At 50.5% G+C, this 17,018-nt stretch overlaps 9 protein-coding genes across 9 annotated transcripts; 2 read left to right on the top strand and 7 right to left on the bottom strand.

Annotated features, from left to right (window-relative positions):
- Window positions 1-1,505: 1,505 nt before the first annotated feature.
- On the bottom strand, window positions 1,506-3,671 carry EI90DRAFT_3090038 (uncharacterized protein; the record flags this gene model as incomplete). The annotated part of the gene is made up of 7 exons (XM_039062325.1): window positions 2,979-3,671; window positions 2,832-2,915; window positions 2,631-2,758; window positions 2,461-2,563; window positions 2,273-2,405; window positions 2,080-2,185; window positions 1,506-1,541 (listed from the first exon to the last, which is right to left on the bottom strand). The coding sequence occupies exons 1-7, from the start codon at window positions 3,178-3,180 to the stop codon at window positions 1,506-1,508; spliced, it is 792 nt and encodes a 263-aa protein (XP_038908636.1). The 5' UTR covers window positions 3,181-3,671.
- A 577-nt stretch (window positions 3,672-4,248) lies between these two features.
- On the bottom strand, window positions 4,249-5,393 carry EI90DRAFT_3022283 (uncharacterized protein; the record flags this gene model as incomplete). The annotated part of the gene is made up of 6 exons (XM_039057754.1): window positions 4,249-4,319; window positions 4,362-4,464; window positions 4,491-4,813; window positions 4,985-5,037; window positions 5,075-5,140; window positions 5,179-5,393. 6 exons carry the CDS (start codon window positions 5,391-5,393, stop codon window positions 4,249-4,251), a joined length of 831 nt encoding a protein of 276 aa, XP_038908635.1.
- A 1,171-nt stretch (window positions 5,394-6,564) lies between these two features.
- On the top strand, window positions 6,565-8,087 carry EI90DRAFT_3159446 (uncharacterized protein; the record flags this gene model as incomplete). Its single annotated transcript, XM_039066230.1, has 3 exons — window positions 6,565-6,675; window positions 6,730-7,008; window positions 7,064-8,087. The coding sequence occupies 3 exons, from the start codon at window positions 6,565-6,567 to the stop codon at window positions 7,778-7,780; spliced, it is 1,107 nt and encodes a 368-aa protein (XP_038908634.1). The 3' UTR covers window positions 7,781-8,087.
- EI90DRAFT_432343 (uncharacterized protein) lies at window positions 8,042-9,266 on the bottom strand. Its single transcript, XM_039067611.1, has 4 exons — window positions 9,225-9,266; window positions 8,974-9,171; window positions 8,766-8,918; window positions 8,042-8,693 (listed from the first exon to the last, which is right to left on the bottom strand). The coding sequence occupies exons 2-4, from the start codon at window positions 9,034-9,036 to the stop codon at window positions 8,304-8,306; spliced, it is 606 nt and encodes a 201-aa protein (XP_038908633.1). The 5' UTR covers window positions 9,037-9,171; window positions 9,225-9,266; the 3' UTR covers window positions 8,042-8,303.
- A 786-nt stretch (window positions 9,267-10,052) lies between these two features.
- EI90DRAFT_3090027 (uncharacterized protein) lies at window positions 10,053-10,978 on the bottom strand. The gene is made up of 3 exons (XM_039062324.1): window positions 10,488-10,978; window positions 10,133-10,430; window positions 10,053-10,086 (listed from the first exon to the last, which is right to left on the bottom strand). The coding sequence occupies exons 1-2, from the start codon at window positions 10,710-10,712 to the stop codon at window positions 10,248-10,250; spliced, it is 408 nt and encodes a 135-aa protein (XP_038908632.1). The 5' UTR covers window positions 10,713-10,978; the 3' UTR covers window positions 10,053-10,086; window positions 10,133-10,247.
- EI90DRAFT_432455 (uncharacterized protein) lies at window positions 10,934-12,918 on the bottom strand. The gene is made up of 6 exons (XM_039067612.1): window positions 12,350-12,918; window positions 11,718-12,275; window positions 11,544-11,636; window positions 11,312-11,480; window positions 11,226-11,238; window positions 10,934-11,176 (listed from the first exon to the last, which is right to left on the bottom strand). The coding sequence occupies exons 1-6, from the start codon at window positions 12,767-12,769 to the stop codon at window positions 11,155-11,157; spliced, it is 1,275 nt and encodes a 424-aa protein (XP_038908631.1). The 5' UTR covers window positions 12,770-12,918; the 3' UTR covers window positions 10,934-11,154.
- A 1,609-nt stretch (window positions 12,919-14,527) lies between these two features.
- EI90DRAFT_2948116 (U1 zinc finger-domain-containing protein) lies at window positions 14,528-15,027 on the bottom strand (the record flags this gene model as incomplete). Its single annotated transcript, XM_039055369.1, has 4 exons — window positions 14,528-14,739; window positions 14,804-14,863; window positions 14,917-14,958; window positions 15,012-15,027. The coding sequence occupies 4 exons, from the start codon at window positions 15,025-15,027 to the stop codon at window positions 14,528-14,530; spliced, it is 330 nt and encodes a 109-aa protein (XP_038908630.1).
- An 85-nt stretch (window positions 15,028-15,112) lies between these two features.
- On the top strand, window positions 15,113-15,929 carry EI90DRAFT_2980234 (uncharacterized protein; the record flags this gene model as incomplete). Its single annotated transcript, XM_039055980.1, has 4 exons — window positions 15,113-15,232; window positions 15,282-15,386; window positions 15,440-15,493; window positions 15,550-15,929. 4 exons carry the CDS (start codon window positions 15,113-15,115, stop codon window positions 15,568-15,570), a joined length of 300 nt encoding a protein of 99 aa, XP_038908629.1. The 3' UTR covers window positions 15,571-15,929.
- A 391-nt stretch (window positions 15,930-16,320) lies between these two features.
- On the bottom strand, window positions 16,321-16,589 carry EI90DRAFT_2822112 (uncharacterized protein; the record flags this gene model as incomplete). Its single annotated transcript, XM_039053578.1, has 2 exons — window positions 16,321-16,362; window positions 16,458-16,589. Coding segments are annotated over 2 exons (174 nt in total), but the record flags the coding sequence as incomplete, so codon positions are not given.
- Between the last annotated feature and the right edge of the window lie 429 nt (window positions 16,590-17,018).

Genomic DNA, 17,018 nt, shown 5'->3' with positions numbered 1-17,018 from the left:
CAACAAGAAAAGTGGCTTACTGCGTTCGACTGACACCGAGGTTATTGCTTCAGGAAGAACGCAGTGCCATTAATTGACCAATTCGCGTAGGCATTCTTCCTATCACTGGCGCCTAACCAGAACATTCCTATACAAGAAAAAAGGAAGTTCCTAGATGAGCTATTACATTACGAAGCAAATCCAACGCTGTGGCGCCCTGCCTTCGAGTACGCTTCAGCGGGTATCATAGGGCACTTGGGATTTCTCCATTACCAGTACCAATACAAGACCAGAACACGAGTGTTCCAGGACAACAAGCATGATAGGAGGAGCTGGGGAAGGTGGAGGGTAGACAAAGAAATAAGTGCAGAGTGAACAACGAGATGAGACAACCGATCAGTAGAAGAACGAGAGCGCGGTAACTAGGCGAAACCAGGGGAACATGTTGGTAGCGTGCGTAAGTTACAAGCCTTGCTGCGCCAGGGAAACTCACCAGTTCACACCAAAGCGAGAGCGAGCAGGTGGGAGACGAGAGCAGAACTCCCCCTGCAGAAGCTACCGCCATGCTGGAGGCAAGTTAGGACCCTCGTCCTCAACACTGCAGCATGGCAGAACGAGATGGACCGCTCCGAGTTGCAGGTGAGCGGCGATTCCCGTGAATAGGAGGAATTTATATTATTATATAGTCGGTGATCGATATGAAATAATAATCGAACGATGACCTGAAACTTAAAGCGCTATCTATATATAGCGGCGGAATTCAAGGTCCTTGTCGTCCCACGACCGGTTACACTTGCACAAAGACAAGTTCGTTCGGCTCTCAAGTCGCCCGGAACACTCAATCTGGCAGCCAGTGGAGTTTTTTGTGAGGGGGGTTACGCCGTTATGTAGGCTAGACACCGGCACAACCATTAGAATTTGATTCCACGTATTGTCCAGGTATCGATTGTCCCTTCTCTGCTCTGCCCGTTTTATTGAACTGTCCAGCTGTCCAATTGCATGTCCACCTTCCACGCTCGGCATCAACATACTGTCTTTTGTCAGCTCACGGAGGTCACCAACTAGCTGCAGTTTATCCGGTATCAAACACCTCGAATTTGGCTGGCATCTCAGTGCATACTTTCTGATTTCAGACTGAATTTCAAGGCGCCCTTATCATCTTGCGTCAAACTCTGCCACGAGTTGGATTCTGCTCATCAGACACCTTTGGGCTATTGCTCTCGATTCCAAAGTACTGCTGTAGAGCTCGCCGTTCATCCGACATCATACATCTCGTGTTTGGTGCCGTCGCTCGCGGTTTACACTGGGAACTTAGTCATCATTGGTCAACCACCACCGGGGCTCTAACCATCATTGGGGAGTCTGGTTTCTCCTTGGGGTTCGCCGTTTGATGGTTATCTAACGTCATAGGCCTCCGGGTCAGCCTTGGCGCTGCAAACTCATGGTGCCATACGGACATCCTTATATAAGGCAAGCGAGATACTCTCTAACCCTGATACCTACGCACATACCCTTTGTCATCGCCATCAACCGCTAGTCTCCCGGAAGACTCGACGAGCTATCTGCTTTCATTTCATTGACGTCACTAGAGAACTGGCTGCTTTGAGCGGATGGTTTGACAACCTCCGCTCCACTGATGGGGATCTGAGCCTGTCATATCACCGGACCAATGATGTGCCAGAGGAGCTGCATTCGACTCAGAAGGGAAGCAACAACCTGCTGACTCGACGAAGCATAGCATTTTCTGATGTCTAGCTTAAAAGTAACTAGATTAATTCTGCGTAAGATAACGGGAATGAATGAACATAGGGGTAGTTCTTGAGCACGATACGGCGAAAACATTGCGATGGTTTCCCGTGCGTTAGTATAAAAGGACACGCTTCTTGAAGTTAACAATTCATTGAATCATAATGAAAATAGCAGAGTCATCCAAACTAGATTGAATGCCTGATACCAAGATAAGTAAAGAGCCCAGCAAGTGAGGAAGTCAGGTCTTGTCATTACAGGTCGTCATCAAGCTAAAGAGAGTGTCTGCAAGACGCGAGTAAAAATCAGCAAAACAGGCGCGTACACAACGAGACGCCGATCCTGACGGCTTACGCACCACAATTTGTGACCCAGATGAGCGCTGGTAACGCCCGTCGGATTGGCCGTGAGGTAAATCGCCTGTCCAGTTGCATCCACAAGATTGAGATCGCTGGCGTGCCTACACGGGATTGTCCCAAGTAAGCGAGTGTGGATAGAGGGCTTGACCCCCCAAGGACGCGAATCCCGAATGGAACAAAGAAGACACTCACTGCTATCATGATTTACCCACTTGGGTGCAATATTCTGAGATGAGGCGTCATAATCCCAGATCGCCGTCTCGTATTCGTCTCCAGCAATGGAAACTCCACCGCCAGATTGAGGGGTACTATTGGGAGAAGCTGCGTTCGGATGGAATTAGATCGGGTTAGGCTGGTGGATTGCTCCCGGATTTACTTTGCACAGAATCTCCCAAAGTAGCAAAATTCTGATTTGTCGTACGGAGTGGGGAACCCGGCGAGACAAGACCAGCCAAATAGGGATGAGAACTCGGAGCATTCTGGAAAGTTGCATTTAAAAAACAAACTTAATGGTGATGTAGAAGAAAGAAAGAAAAATTAACCCACAGTGTCCTTAAAGCTCACGCTCTGAGTGATACCACTTTGAAATAACGTGGCCGTAAACGTATCGGCGCTTGATGCCTTGCCTACGATATAGCTATTGATCAATCCCAGAAGAGACAAAAAAGCGCCAACTCAGATGCGATACAACTTGGAGAAAGCAGACGAAACGCTCACCGGTCCTGAGCACTGGTCAATGTGAGGTACCAAGGGCCCCACCACCCGACGCGCCAGTTACTTTAATTCTGCCGCTCCAAGTCGTTGTGCCGCTGCCCTGTGCCCTTTTGGCCGCTGGGAATCAAACCATATTGGAGTCATATTTTCGTACGTTTGTGAATGTGACGGCAGACGTACCGTCAGTTCGTGAGGCCCTAATATTCCTCCTCCAAGCTGGTGGTAAAGGAGGCAGGCCGTTCGCGAATCGCTTCGCGTTCGTTTCTCCGTGCACAGGGTCCCGAAGCTGAGGTGCAAGGCGGCGTAACTCCCGCCTGTGGGCGGGGAAGGCGAACACGGAAGCAGTGAAGAGGAGAAGGAAGAAAAGAGCGCGCCTGAACATGTTGGACAACCCCACTGTAACTTTCCCAGAAAAGAAAACAGAACAAAGGAGGCAAGCTTGTTCCGCTGGTCGTGAGCGCCGCAGAGGGGGGAGGGTACCAGTGAATGACCAAGGGAAGGCTTTTAAATGAGGAATCCGGGCTCATCCTGCCGTGAACAGAAGAAAAAGAGAATGGAATGATCTTGGTGGAAAAATGTCACATATTATCAAATAGTACAGCGAAATCGTCTAATTCGGTCGCAGGCACATTCTCACCCCTTGCTCATGCAACATAACGTATTCGGGACCTTGGGCCTGGCCCCCATGGCTATTATCCAGACAGACATGGCCCGCATGGAGGACATGGGTATGTCCATACCCTCTGGCATTGTGACATGGCCCTTCGCGGCGAGAATTTGCGGCGAGATTGTATAGTCACTGCCGCCTTGGGATTCGTCCAGCAATCCTTACACGCAGTGAGCCCTATGCAAATGTCAAAACTGCAATTGAATATGGAAACATCAAGCCGAGCTGCCTATTTAGGTTACTCCCCCAATTTCACATCCGGCAATACATTTCACAATGCTGGGGTCACGTTTTCAGTGTCCCTCGTTCCCAGTTTTTTGTTTTTATTTGGTTTTTATGTCCTGAGAACATGAGACTCACATCGTGTCCCTCCTTTCAATTTCACACGTCCTGCCCGATTTCACTAACTCCTCATACACTCCCCACTTTGTCCAACGTTTGGCCCCCGATATGTACTGGATTCCAACACGTCCAGCTACATGTCTCCTGCTTTCTCTGTCTGTCTTGGTAGCCACTCGTCTCACTGCTCTACGATCGACACTCCCCCAGGTTACATCAGTCATCTATCTATTGGTTTATTGATGAGGCACCGTTTTCCGTCATCCGTCGCCCCTTGATCATCCGTTCCCCTGTCGCTCGTTCATCCATCAACCTTTCAGGCACCGATTGTCATCACATAACCTTCCTTCTGAGGACACTGAATGGATAAAATGGAATGGATGGCTGCGCCCCTTACGTCCTGGCCTGCATTGATACTGTAACGGATAAATCGACTTCTCGAATCTAAGTGTTAAAACCGCCCGCGTGGTTACGGGAGAGCAACCGAGCGAGCACACGAATGTGTCCCCGGCGTCCTGTGGCCAGTTACAGCCGAGAAAACGGATGTGCTGGAATACCGTTTTGGAAGTAGGGACTGAAGCATGCCCCAAACGCAACAGGCTGCTGCACTCTGAATGCCTTAACGCAACGTGGACCCCGATCAGGGGCCGACAACGAAAACTAATGCACAGCTTGCAAGGACGCACATTCACAGGTCCAAGTCTGTTAAGTGTCGAAATGAGTCGGACACTTGCGCATAAACGCCAATTGTGGACAGATCTCTGAGCGCGAGGATTGGGGTCCTTAGAATTATTGATTGAGCATACTTCCTCCCCGTGGCGCCGTTTCCTCCTATACCATGACTCGTATCTTACACGGCTGGTCTGGCGTGGTGACATAATGCTGGTTCCAGGTGGCCCTTTGACGCCCGAGTTCAGCTCGATAAGATTATGGCACCGGAAAAAATGCAGCTCGATTGGTTGGCCGGTTAGCGTGGGCAGTAGGTTGGGTACACGGGGGACTGAACTGTCTGGGAGTCGGAATCATCGGGTTTGACTTCGGTTCTGTGACTACTAGTAGTTCCGATGGATCTAGAACCCGTCCTAGCCAGCCTTCAGGGGGTTTGTACTATATACGTATTGCTCATCTACAACTCATCCTATTTAAATAGGTAATGTCGCATATATCGGAGAGAACGAACCTAAGTCAAGGTCAAGTAGGTGGACACTATTCAAGGAAGCATTAATGCCGATCCTGGATGGACGACCGAGTGAGCTGGAAGCTGACATACATATTTCCAGATTTGTCTGGACATGTAATAATGGCTGTTCCAGTGATTCGCGTCCGCAGCACTTCACTTGTCATTATTTCCACGTTGTGGAATGGCCAACGAACAAAATATAGTCCCCAAACACGCTAAGCGCTGTGATGTCCTGACTTTCGTTCATTTCTTCCTGTGGGACGTCGTCCACTAGTACTGATTGTCCACGCGGCCAGACTCCCGTCCTCGCCACGGGAATCACCATCGTTTGGAAGCCATCAGGGTGGAGGCTTCTTACCGCCAAGAGCATGGCGTCACTCATGGCAGAGGCCGGATTCCACAGGGGCATTCACGGTAGTTGTACCGGAGCCCCCTAGCTTGAGATGTTAGTATTATTGTTGATGAATGTACTCTTGCAGGACAGCATCTTCGGCAGCTTCTGAAGAAGGTAGCGAGGCGAGCCTCCTGCGTTCAGCCGCAAGATCCAGTGGCTCAAAGGTTTGATTCCTCTGCTCCCAATATATTCCGACTCCCATCAATTTCGGAGACCAGTTCTGCGTGGGAGGTTTCGCATCACTGGACACGCAGTAACGCGTAGTGCACCTGGATGGAGAGTGTGCATCTAGCCAACAAATACTTAGCGACGTTCGACCACACAAGACCTTTGTCAAATAAGAGACGTCCCCAAGTATAGACCTGAGTGACAGGGACCTGATGACAGTTATTTCCATGGACAGAATTTCAGCAGATGAAGCGCTAATCCGCCCAGCCCACGACAGCATCTATCGGCTGACTGCGTTCGTCTCCACCCCTGACATCGCTCGCGCCATTAAAATCACTAGCCAACTGAAGGCTAGCACTCTTTAGGTCGCATTGTGGACCCGAACGTCCCCCTGGCTTGGGGGCTTCCAGGTGCGTCGGGAGTGCTCAGCAGTGTTCCCACTTGAGTCAGAACCACCGACCAAACAGAGAGCGGGGTTGGTTACAAGCTCGGACAGTTAGCGAGGCCAATGCCATGCGCCTCAACCTTTCTAAACCTTCGGTGTAATGGTGTTCGGCCATTTGTTCTTGCGCCTGGTAATCGGTGAACTGTGTCCATAGTTATTTGTCTTTTTTTTTGTCGCCAGTCAGCATAAAGGTGTCGATAGTTCGTCGCACTGGGTGCAAATTCTTCTATTTGCCCTCGGGATCTGTCCAAATTGACTAACATGCAAGTTGGTGGGTGCTTCATGTCGTCATTTTCCCCTAGTTCGTCCGCTTTCCCACGCCTCTCTTTCTTTTCTTGTATTTCGTGTAGCCCTGCATCTCTTGCTCGCTGTTTAACAACCCAAAAGAATAGGAGCGCTGGTTTCTACTTTCTTTGTAACAACGTACGGAGTCAAAACGATTGCGATGCAGGTTCTTGGCAGTCAAAAGAGCAACGGAGCCGTGGGAAACTGCACGTGGACTATATCAACTCCGGATGCGCTTCCTCGATACCGCGATCCAAGTTGCCGTAGTCACCACCTTCCCACTTTGTAATGTCACCCCCAGTAGCCGCTGTTGTCGTTGTCTCAGTCGTAGCCACCGTGGTGGTTGCCTACGCTGTTAAAGAGGCGAGCGGTTTATTTCTCCGAGGCATTTTGCTTCATGTAACGGTTATTCGTATATAGGCTTGGGAGCCTCATATCAAACCGGAGATACAGAGGGTTTCGGTAAAGGCTAAGGGTTGGTGGCACGCGCGCAAGCGCGCTTCTGGAACTGCTCCTGTAGAAGTGGCTGCGGCGCCGCCCCCTAGGCGCCATGCCTTATCAGACACCTCCAACGCACACACTTTAGGTGATAGAGAGAATCATGCCACCTCTTCGGCTCTGGAGCGTCTAATTGACAGTGTCTTGGACTCTAATCAAGTCCGGGAGCGGAAGAACAGACGAAATGACGATGCATCCACCTCGACAGGTGTTGAAATGATGGAGCTCGACAAGGTGAGATGGAAGGAACCGCTGCACACCGCGTCGTTATCTTAACCCTTTCCTTTAGTCAAATTTGCCCATCCCTCAAATCCCACTGACGCCCTTGTCATCCGCAGGAAACGCAGTCACTGCGTTGGTACAGCAGCCACCATCGATCCTGCCGAACCCGTTTGCTGATCCGAACCCCGAATCAACCAAGGCACCTGACTCCGTCCTGCATGGTTCTACTCCCACACCTCCGATTGGTGAACTGAGTAATGACCTTCTCTCCTTCCCTTCTCCAGGGGTAAGCAGACAATTTACAGACACATCGCCATCAACAAACGCCCGTCATCCAACCCTGTCACACGCATCCTCTCCCCATCCTCAGGTCTTCGCTCTTTCTCCTAACATGGACTTATCCTCACCTCCTCCTTACAACTACCTCGGCCCCTCGTTCAATATGCACAATGGCGCTCTGGGTGTATTCGAGAGCTCACCAAATGCATGGTCAGAAGCGTCAGTCTCTGCATTTTCATGGACGGATGGTGAAGTTGCGCCATCCGAATCAGGGGAGTCGCATTTGGCATTTTCCATCGGCAGTGGGAGCTTTGACGACTTGGGGATCGAAGATATCCGGAATGCCCACACCCATATGAATGAGAACGTATCGGAAGCCTCCAGCCCATCTCATCACTCCGTTAGTGACCTTGAGCCTAGGGGTGGAGGACCTCTCAGCATATCAGATTGGGAAAGCGTGGGTTCACCCTCTGCTTCAGAAGATGGCCGTGCGAAATTGAGATGATCTTGACATGTTGGCTTTGTGTTTTACTCCATTTGCCAGATATATGCTTTTGGTTTTCCCCGGTTCAGCTTCCGCATATTGTTTTCGGGTTTTGGCTGAAAACGTCTAGTGTCTACACACACAGTTCACCCATTTATGTACAGTTTCCTCACATCAGTCTTTTTTTGCCCATGTGTACACTAACTCTGTCATCTTTACCGTACTTGTCAGAACACTACATTTTCGTTAACACGCATCAACCATGTACTTTGATTCTCTTGTGAATATCAAATACAAATGACGCCCTACCAGCATGCTGTCATTATACACGCTGAATCGCGGGAAAGGAATTACAGTCAGGACGTTAGTGAATTAAAGGAATTGTGGATGGTGGGAGAAAAGGACGACTGTGGATAAGTGCGGTAAAAGTGGTTGCATCGGAATATACTGGGTGTAGAGCGGTGGGTTGTTCGAGTCCTATGGCACGGGGAACGGAGTTCATCATCACTGCGTATTATTTCGTCATAGTGCAGTCGCTTGCATCCTAGGGCTTAACGCGTACCGATCTTGTTCGCTCCCGTGTGATCGGTCCCTCGCCTCGTGGAGGTGGAGGCAAGTCTCTCACACGATCTGGCTCGTTGATGATCACATTGCCTTCCCTGCTTGTTTTTCGTTTCGCCGTGGGCAGCGGATCTATGGCAGGCCATCCCTTAGATATTCTGCTCGCCATGCGTGAAATGTCATGTTGTCCTGCTTCCAGATCCTCCTGGCGCACTGCACTTAGAAGACATTCAAAGTGGTCATCCATGGGGTTGGATATTTGGGCATCAACGCCCATGGACTCGAGACGCTTGATGACATTTGTTGATTTGAGGTCACGATGGAATTGGGCGGGGACTCGAAGAGTGACCTGTAGAAAACGCTTCATGCGATCCTGAAAACAGCAGAATAAGCGGGGCATCACCGGAAAATCACGGTGGGCACAACTCACCTCAAGCTCGCTTACCATCAAGGGAAGTTGAGCTTGAGAACCCCTAAGCTTCGTGAACTGCACTTCGGACCCGTCGCCTGGTCTCGGACTAGGCATGTTCTTGATCGGTTGTTGGTCCCAAGTTGGTCGCTTGGAGTCAGGGAATGCGATTTGAACCCCAAATCTCTTCTCAAGAACCGCAATGGATGGCATCAGTGTGCCGTCTGGATTCTTGTCGTCGTACCTTCTGAAGATGTGAGAGTTTCGCAATGCATGCACACGCCACGTGGGAACGCGAATTGCCCATATTTCGCGCATACGATTCTGCATGAATTCCTCGACCTCTCGAGTGAGGCCTTCCCTCAACGGACTTGACATAGATGGATGACACCACAGATCGACGATCATTTCTCCAGTACCCCCATTTTCACCTGGGTTCGTTCTGCCGACCGTGTCAGTCGAAACCGACTCCCGAATCCAAAGATGCTCACTCACATTGTGAACATTTGCCGAGCTTCCTCCTCATCTTCTGGCCCACCACACTGAGAGATGATACGAGGCAAGGAGATCATCAGAACCCTCCGGAGATCTTTGCTCGTTGGAACAATATAATGGGTGTGTTTTTCATCGTCTATCTGACGCGCATACGATAAAATGCTCCGGCGCGCTGATGACAGTGCGCTTTTATGGCCGGTGAGGGAAATCATGTTATTGTTCACGTCCACTGAAATCTTAGTATTCGTTTCCTTCTGAAGTCGTTGGCAAATGGCCCAAAGATGAATGCGATGTGCAGCCCGTGGGGAAACGGAGAAGTATTCTGCACCGTTGTTCTGATGCTCGCGGAACACCTTCAGGTAACAAATTTAGGTCGGCAGAGGGAGAACATAATGGTTTATACTTGCCCGATATAACTCTTGTGTCGCGTCCGAAACATCAGTTCGGGAAGAACCCTGAACTACGAAGCGGTTAGGCTCCTGGTCGATTACGACTCTGTATTTATTCTCCAATGCATCCTGACGCCATTTCGACGGGAGCCATGGATCCTCGAAAGAAAACCCTCGTGGAGGCGCTATCGCTTCCCGAAATTGGTATCTGGCGCGTCTCTGGATGTCATGTCAGCACCATAATGTTAACAAAGCCCAGGAATGACACTCCACCTCATCTCTGGCAGCAGGTGAAGACGCTCGACGGCGATATGAATCGTGCTTCGAAAACATGAATTTTTCATTGCGCGCAGATGTGGATGCACGCACGTTGACTACTTCCTTCTCAATCTTGTGCCCCCCTCGAATTTGACGCTTAAACCAGGAATCCTCGTTTCTCCTGGTGGACGTTCGCTTGACCGTAGTGAAGATTTCTGTAGGGAGTTTAGATGTAGACAGGTATATCATTGAGAAACGTACCCTCCGTCGTCGTGCCGGAGACGTGCCCAGAGTATCCGTCCGTCCCCGTGGTCCCACTGAGGACCCATTAGAGGACAGGGCTACAGACGATCTCCCCGATCGATCCTGCAGAACGTCACTGCTTCACAAGCGTATCTGGTGCACTGAGCCAACGTACCGTCGAAGGTGAGCGGCTTCCCCCCGAGCCTCTTTCGCTCCCAACACTTTTTCGAACGGATTTCCAGATTGAGCTGACAGAAGAAGCATTGCTGTTCCGCCAACCTTCCGGATCGCCTGGTATTTCTACCTGTGGTTCAGTCTAGAAGTGATAGGCTCATACCAGTCATGTTCTTAATCAGAATAAAACAGACGCTACCTTCGATCGTCGGTGTCCCCGGACTAAAGCAGACGACTGTGGTTGTGACGTCGATAAAGTTGGGAAGGGCACCGGTGGATTCGCACTCTGCGACATGACAGGTACCGAAGGGGCGCCACTGGTTGGTTGCAAGGTTGGATTGCGTCGCAAACCCCCATTAATCGGTGGTATTATAGGTGCTGACGGCAGAACAGGCGCTGAGGCTGCACCCCAGCCAGCTGACATGGCGCCCCGCTCCTCGGGCTAAATGGAGAATAGGCGCGCAGGGAGTCATAAGGGAGCAGCCGATATGAAAACCGAATGGAAATAACCGATGAGGTCAACGCAGCGCCATATAATGATTGATGACACAGGGGTGGCTGTACATACTGGCGTGTTATTCAGTTGATCCTCAGGCCATAAGCGCGGATCCTCAATTTTTCCAGAAGGTGGAGGCGGCATAATGGGTCGCGGTCGTCTGCCACGATCTTCTTGAGGTGACTCACGCTCCCATTCACCTTGACCGGCAGGAATGTCAGCAGGAACGCGGCCTCTATCACGTGTGGGTCGAATGTGAGCTGGCGCACTTGGGACACCAATGGGTCGAGAGTGTTGAATGGCAGGCGAACGAGACGATAGTTGGGGGGAGTTATTAGGGTCCTGCATAGGGAGAGGTTGATCGGGCCCATTACGTGTTTGGCGACCTGGAACTGGCACGAATGTCAAGTTTATCATCATATCCTCCACGCAACCACTTACTTTCGCTTGGCGCCTGGTTATTGAGGATGGGGACGTTCTCCTGAGAAAGGCGAGACTGGAAGATAAGGAAGATTAACGAGACATACTTGTCAAAGCCCGGGATCCTGCGACGTACATTAGATCGAGAACGAGAATGATCCGCACGAAATGGCACAGTAACTTGATATTTCGAAGAGATGCCGGCACCTTCTTCGGGTGTCCAGCCCTCAAAACCGCTAAATCTTGCCCTTCAACGGGAATATCACCAAAGTAAACCTGGAAATAGTGAAATATGTTAGTAGGCTGTTATGACGCGTAAGTGGCTTTAATTTAATCTACATCTGGACGGGTGGAAAGAGTCCTAGTTCGTGAACGAGACCGCTGGGAAGCGTCAGTGGAGACGGAGCTAGCACGTGATCGTGGCGGAGGTAACTGAAACAAGCGAATCAACAAAGTCAGAAGGGAAGGATGTGAATACTGAAGAGCAAGCTTGGGTCATTCCCAAACACATACCGGGGCTCCGCGATTGTATTCAAGCAAGTTGATGTACTTGGTGATTCGTATATCCGCATTCTTGTTGGGGCCCCACAGAGGATAATCAAGGAAGTGATGCTCAAGTGTATTCACGGCAATAATCCCACAGGACCATCCGTCAGTTTGAGATGCGTGATCGAGGTCGTTTCCTCTTCGGAGCTGGGCACCCGGTGGTAACGCATTGCACCTCGCCAGCCACAATTCGAGGGCAGGTTGAAGCAGTAGGGGCGGTTGGGCGTCCAAGGAATCCCCGAAGCGGTATTCCCCTGTCGACACGCTGAGAACACAGGCAGTCCAATGAGTCCCCTGATCGCCTGGCAAGGGTTTCGCGTCGTTGACGATGAATCCAACGTCGAGATTTCCGGATTTAACTGTTAGCCATGTTTCGGATAGGCATGGATAGTGCATCTCATCAAAAAAACCGTCATTCTCGTATAAGTGCACCAGTTCCCTCCAGAACCGCAGCGGTACAACGAGCCCTGGAGGCACTGGCCTTGACTTCATGTTTAGGGAAGTCAGTCTAACTAAGAGATCCATCTGGAGACGCGATTTGTTGAAGTAGCGAGACATGAGAACGAGATGAATGAGATCCAGACAAAGGCGAGACTTACCAAGTCATCTTCAATCCACTGATTCGATAATATAGGTAACAATCGATCTGGTTGAGGTAAATGTGCGGTGGGATCGTCGGCTTTAAGATCTGAATCTAATTCTGACCAGTTGAACTTTTTCCAGCCCTCGTACAGCCGAGGGATAAGAGGGGCGGAGCGTGGAGTCTGATTCGCGTCCAGCCACTTCCTCACTTGGTCGTACTGATCACGAATTTCGAGCATTCGGTATATCTCTGACCAAAATGTTCCAGACCAAAGTGGCCATCTACGACGATCATCATAAGGGGAAAGGATAGACCGGCCACCATCCCGAAGAGCGCGATTCAACCGCTCTCGAATCTTCCTTGTGAATGAAGGCGGTGGTATAGGTTGCCTGAGTAGATCTTGGGCCCGTTCAGATGGTCCGCGAGCAGAAAACATAGGCTCAGCGTTTGGGGGAGATCGGCACGAGGGGGGAGTTCAGCTTGGAGAAGCATTTCGATTGGGAGGGATGGATCGGGTATGTGCTGTTTCCTGAAGACAGGAGGAATTTGGGCAGCGCGGGCAGCATTCTCTGCAGCTTCTCTTGTGTCAATTCTAGGAGGGTGAGGTCGTCGATCATCAGCAGGGGGAGTGACGGGACGCGTCGAGTTTTGGCGATTTGACCTGAAGGAAGGACGAAGCGCCATCATCATGTTAGACATTGCTTCAGCCATGGCATCGGCAGCAGCTCTGCAGAGATGAGACGGCCTATATGCAGGGGCTTCAGGAGGTGTTCAGGGGTAGAAAACTGAGAGGGGAGGAAGGTCAGTGGTCGTGTGTAGTAGTTTGTTGTGATCTTGAACTCGAGGCACTAGTGAAAACACGGCAACCTCCACACTTACCAAGTTCACAAAACACTGGGTCGCTTTCACTCCCCGTTTTTCTATCGTTTGTCAAAGCATTTCCGATACAGTCTCCGAGCACGAGGCAATGGCATGCAAAGAACGCCGGGATCAGCTTCATGCAGGTGGAATGAACCGCGCGGCTATCACGCGTGGCACATTTGATCAACTGGGTTACTTGTTTGAGGAACCGCCGCTCCACCAACTGACGCCATCCACTAGCTCAAGCGCTGCCTCAGTGTCTAATCTAAACTCATCGAACAACTCCTTGAAACAAATAGAGATCTCAATGTCATTACGAATCCGATCCACGACCTCTGATGAGGAAGCCTAATACGCGTCCTCATTTCACGAAACATCCGTACATACTAGACACAGTATTTCATCCGTATCATTCAACTAAGCGGGGATAGTGCGCAAAGCTGTGCTAGGCAACCATCCCGAAACGGAAATCGGCGCTCACCCATCGATCTGACAATCTCAGCTGCTGTAAATTGGAAGTTTCCTTTGTCAAAGATGAGACATGTGAGGGTTGCATGAAGCGATAGGCTTTCTCGGTAACGGTAACTGCAAATTACACAGGATATTCGGAGATCATCCAAGATACTCACATTTCAGACACATTGCTTTTGAAACGTCCCTCCGTCAAGCAAACAGGAGAGAACATCATGGCTGCGGAATGTCCAACACCCTACCTTGAATATTAAGCTGACCATAGAAATTAGAATTGCATGCTTGTAAAAGGGAAACATCATTTCAACAAGAAAGAAAAGAACGATTTATTGACGCCGTACAAACAATCTCCGCGCACGCTGACACTCCAAATGATATCACATGAAATTACGCAATCTAGGAAACGCCGGCAGTGAGTATCTGATTTTGCGCCCGGAACCTCTCGATATGACACACCTATCTGGGTGAATGCCGCCAGGACCGGCGGGGGGTGCGGACGAACCAGGAGGACCTGCTGGGGGTCTCGGCGGGAATGGCTGACCAGGAGCAGGTGGTCCAGGGGGGAACTGTCCAGGGGGAGCAGGTCCATTAGGAGTAAATGGGGGGAAAGTCGAAGGAGGTGCATTGGGGCCACTTGGTCCACTGGGTGGGAAGGGGGGCGTACCAATTCCCCCGGGAGGCGGTGGACCGTTGGGTCCCGGAGGACCTGATGTAGAGTTATTGTTGCAGGTATATGAGACACATGCGCTCGTGAATCACTCACCCATGTAGCGAGGTCCATTCATCATCATAGGGTTGAACACAGGTGGGGGTCCTAAACACGTGGGAAAAATATTCGAATCAAGGGCAGAAGCTTCTGGCTTCAAAACGCACCAAACTGGGGTGGGCCGTATGCTGGCGCTGGAGCACCTTTTACGAATGCCTGATTGTCAGTGGAGCACAACGCCTTATTTAGCCCTTCCCCACCTAATGACGCTGCAGTAAATCCAAAGCCTCCTGGCGGCGGCCCATTTCCGGATTCGTATGCTTGGGTAATTTGGTCGATAATGTTCTGTGCTTTATCATGACCCAGCGCTACCAAAACAGATCACAAGGGCATATGGCCTCTGTATGGGCATAAAATCAGGGAACGCCGTACAAGCATAATAATCTCGAACGTTCGCCAAATGATTCCGCCCACTGTTATGAGCCTTGCGTACTGGTGAATAAAATGCATGAGCTGAGTTTGGAGACCCATTCTGTCACTCTCACCTGAAGCCGAATCATGGGTTAAAAAGACATCACAGTAGTCACCTGCAACATTCCATAAGCACCCCTCTCATAACCAGGCGTAAGGTGAGACCGACAGTAATGCTTCGGCATAGCTGAGTTGAAGCTGAATACTTTCAAACTCAATCTGGCCCATCACGTGTACTCACGTTTATCTTGTCATAACTGCTTCCGGCGCATGGCGGAGGGCCATCTCACATCAGGGGTCCGGGTGCCTCTCGATCTCGTTCGCCTGTCTCTTAGTGAGCGTATCTATGTGAAGCTACGCGGGGACCGCGAGTTAACCGGCGTCTTGCATGTGTGTTTGGACTGAGCGCGCTTTTCCCCTTAAGTCATACATTTTGTAGGCGTTCGACGGTCATATGAACTTGATAATGAGCGATGTTGAAGAGACTATAACGATTGTCGAAGGATTACATGAACAAATCCCTGGGCAGCAGCCCACAATTCGAGTGAGTTCGACCTCTTCCCTTACATGGATTCCGTCATTCTCACCCACATCAAGGTAGCGAAACGTAACCTAGACCTTCTATTCATAAGAGGGGACGGTGTTATTCTTGTAAGCCACGAATCATTTCGTGACCTCATTGTTCTCAGCACTCCCTGCACTCAAAGGTCTCACCGGGAGCCAGATGATCGCGAAGTCTGCTTCTACCCATACGCGTTGTTTTGTGCACCATGGACTAGGCTTGAGTCCTGGTCATTGAGGACCGTGTGTTGCTGCGTCCACGTTCTCCTCGACCTGAATGTCATGACACCTTCTGACTTGGTCCCCTCCCGTTCTTCAAATGCAAGACCGAAAAATTTATACTGTCATTAGTCAGACGGGTGTGTTCCCGGAGATATGATGCATTCAGGTTGAAACGATGTCAAAACGTGTGTAGGCGAAAAAAATCGAGATTCCACCAAACGAAATTCTGGAAGTACACGAATTGTGTGTTAGGTGTCAGTGACTCATGAATGGTTCAGCGGTCCCCAACAGTGCAGTAGCTCAGCTTTACTCCCTCACAATGCCGCGAGCCCAAGTCAACACTAAAAATAGACCATTGCAACATCTATTAATGGATGTGTGCCGATGCTGGTGATAGAGGGCCTTCCAGTCTCATTCTGCATTTTCAGGCGCTGAAACACGCGTTCGTTGTCGTAGCACCGAGCAGGACAAAAGATCTTGACGATGATTCTGGCTTGTTCTGTTTGAGTCCAAGGTTGAACACTCAGTCTCCCCCAGATCATTCATTCTGGACATCCAAGTGCCACGTTGGCAGCATAAGTGTGAGAAGGCTGTCCACCAGGAATAGTCCTGAAGGACCGCAACGTTTGATTAGCTCTAGATACAGACGTAGGATTTGATGTGGATGAAAATTGCGCCATCTCCGGTGCCCCAGTCCAAGTCCCATCCCTAAGCCACCCTGCATGGAGTATCTTGACCTGCACATGATGGACGGGAGATGCCCATGACCAGTAGAATCCGTGATTGATTGCATTAAAAGCCACAGTAATCGCCATAAGGATACGGTACTTACTGCGTGAGCCAACGACATGCCCTTCCTCAATCTTGATCCACCAACAAGCCTCGCATGAATACTCTTCAGATAGTCTTCCCATACTTCTTCATCCTCAATGGCCTGAGGCCTCGAAAGGACTTCTCCGAGCCTTGCAAGAGGTCCATTGTCGCTTCGTCGTGTGCGAGGTTCAAAGGAACCCGAACCCGGCGTCCCAGCGGACGACTGAACTGTTTGCCGATCTTTGTCCGCTATTACTCTTCCTCCCTGAGAGGGGCGGTAGTCCCCTTTTACCCACTCATCCCGGCGTTGGTAGAAGAAAGCAGGACCTTGTGATGGAATGGCGCCAACGGACTCGGGCGTTGGACCGCTTTCATTCAAGTTAGTACCATCAGGATTTGGAAGGTTGGGCGCTGGAGGTGGAGTTTCCGAGAAAGAATCGGACGGTGGTGTATTTGGTCCTTCCAGCGTTGCGATGATAAGGTCGTCGACGTCGGTGGGCATGAAGAGATGCGATCAAAATCCCCGATTTAGCTGACGTAAGCAAGCCCGTCTTTGTAAACAGGCAGGTCGCCAGGCTTG

Source organism: Cantharellus anzutake (assembly GCF_015039405.1).
Source record: "Cantharellus anzutake strain C23 chromosome Unknown EI90scaffold_147, whole genome shotgun sequence".
Lineage (NCBI taxonomy): Eukaryota > Fungi > Basidiomycota > Agaricomycetes > Cantharellales > Hydnaceae > Cantharellus > Cantharellus anzutake.
The sequence above is the reverse complement of the archived record's forward strand: the minus strand, read 5'-3'. Positions and strand labels throughout refer to the sequence as shown.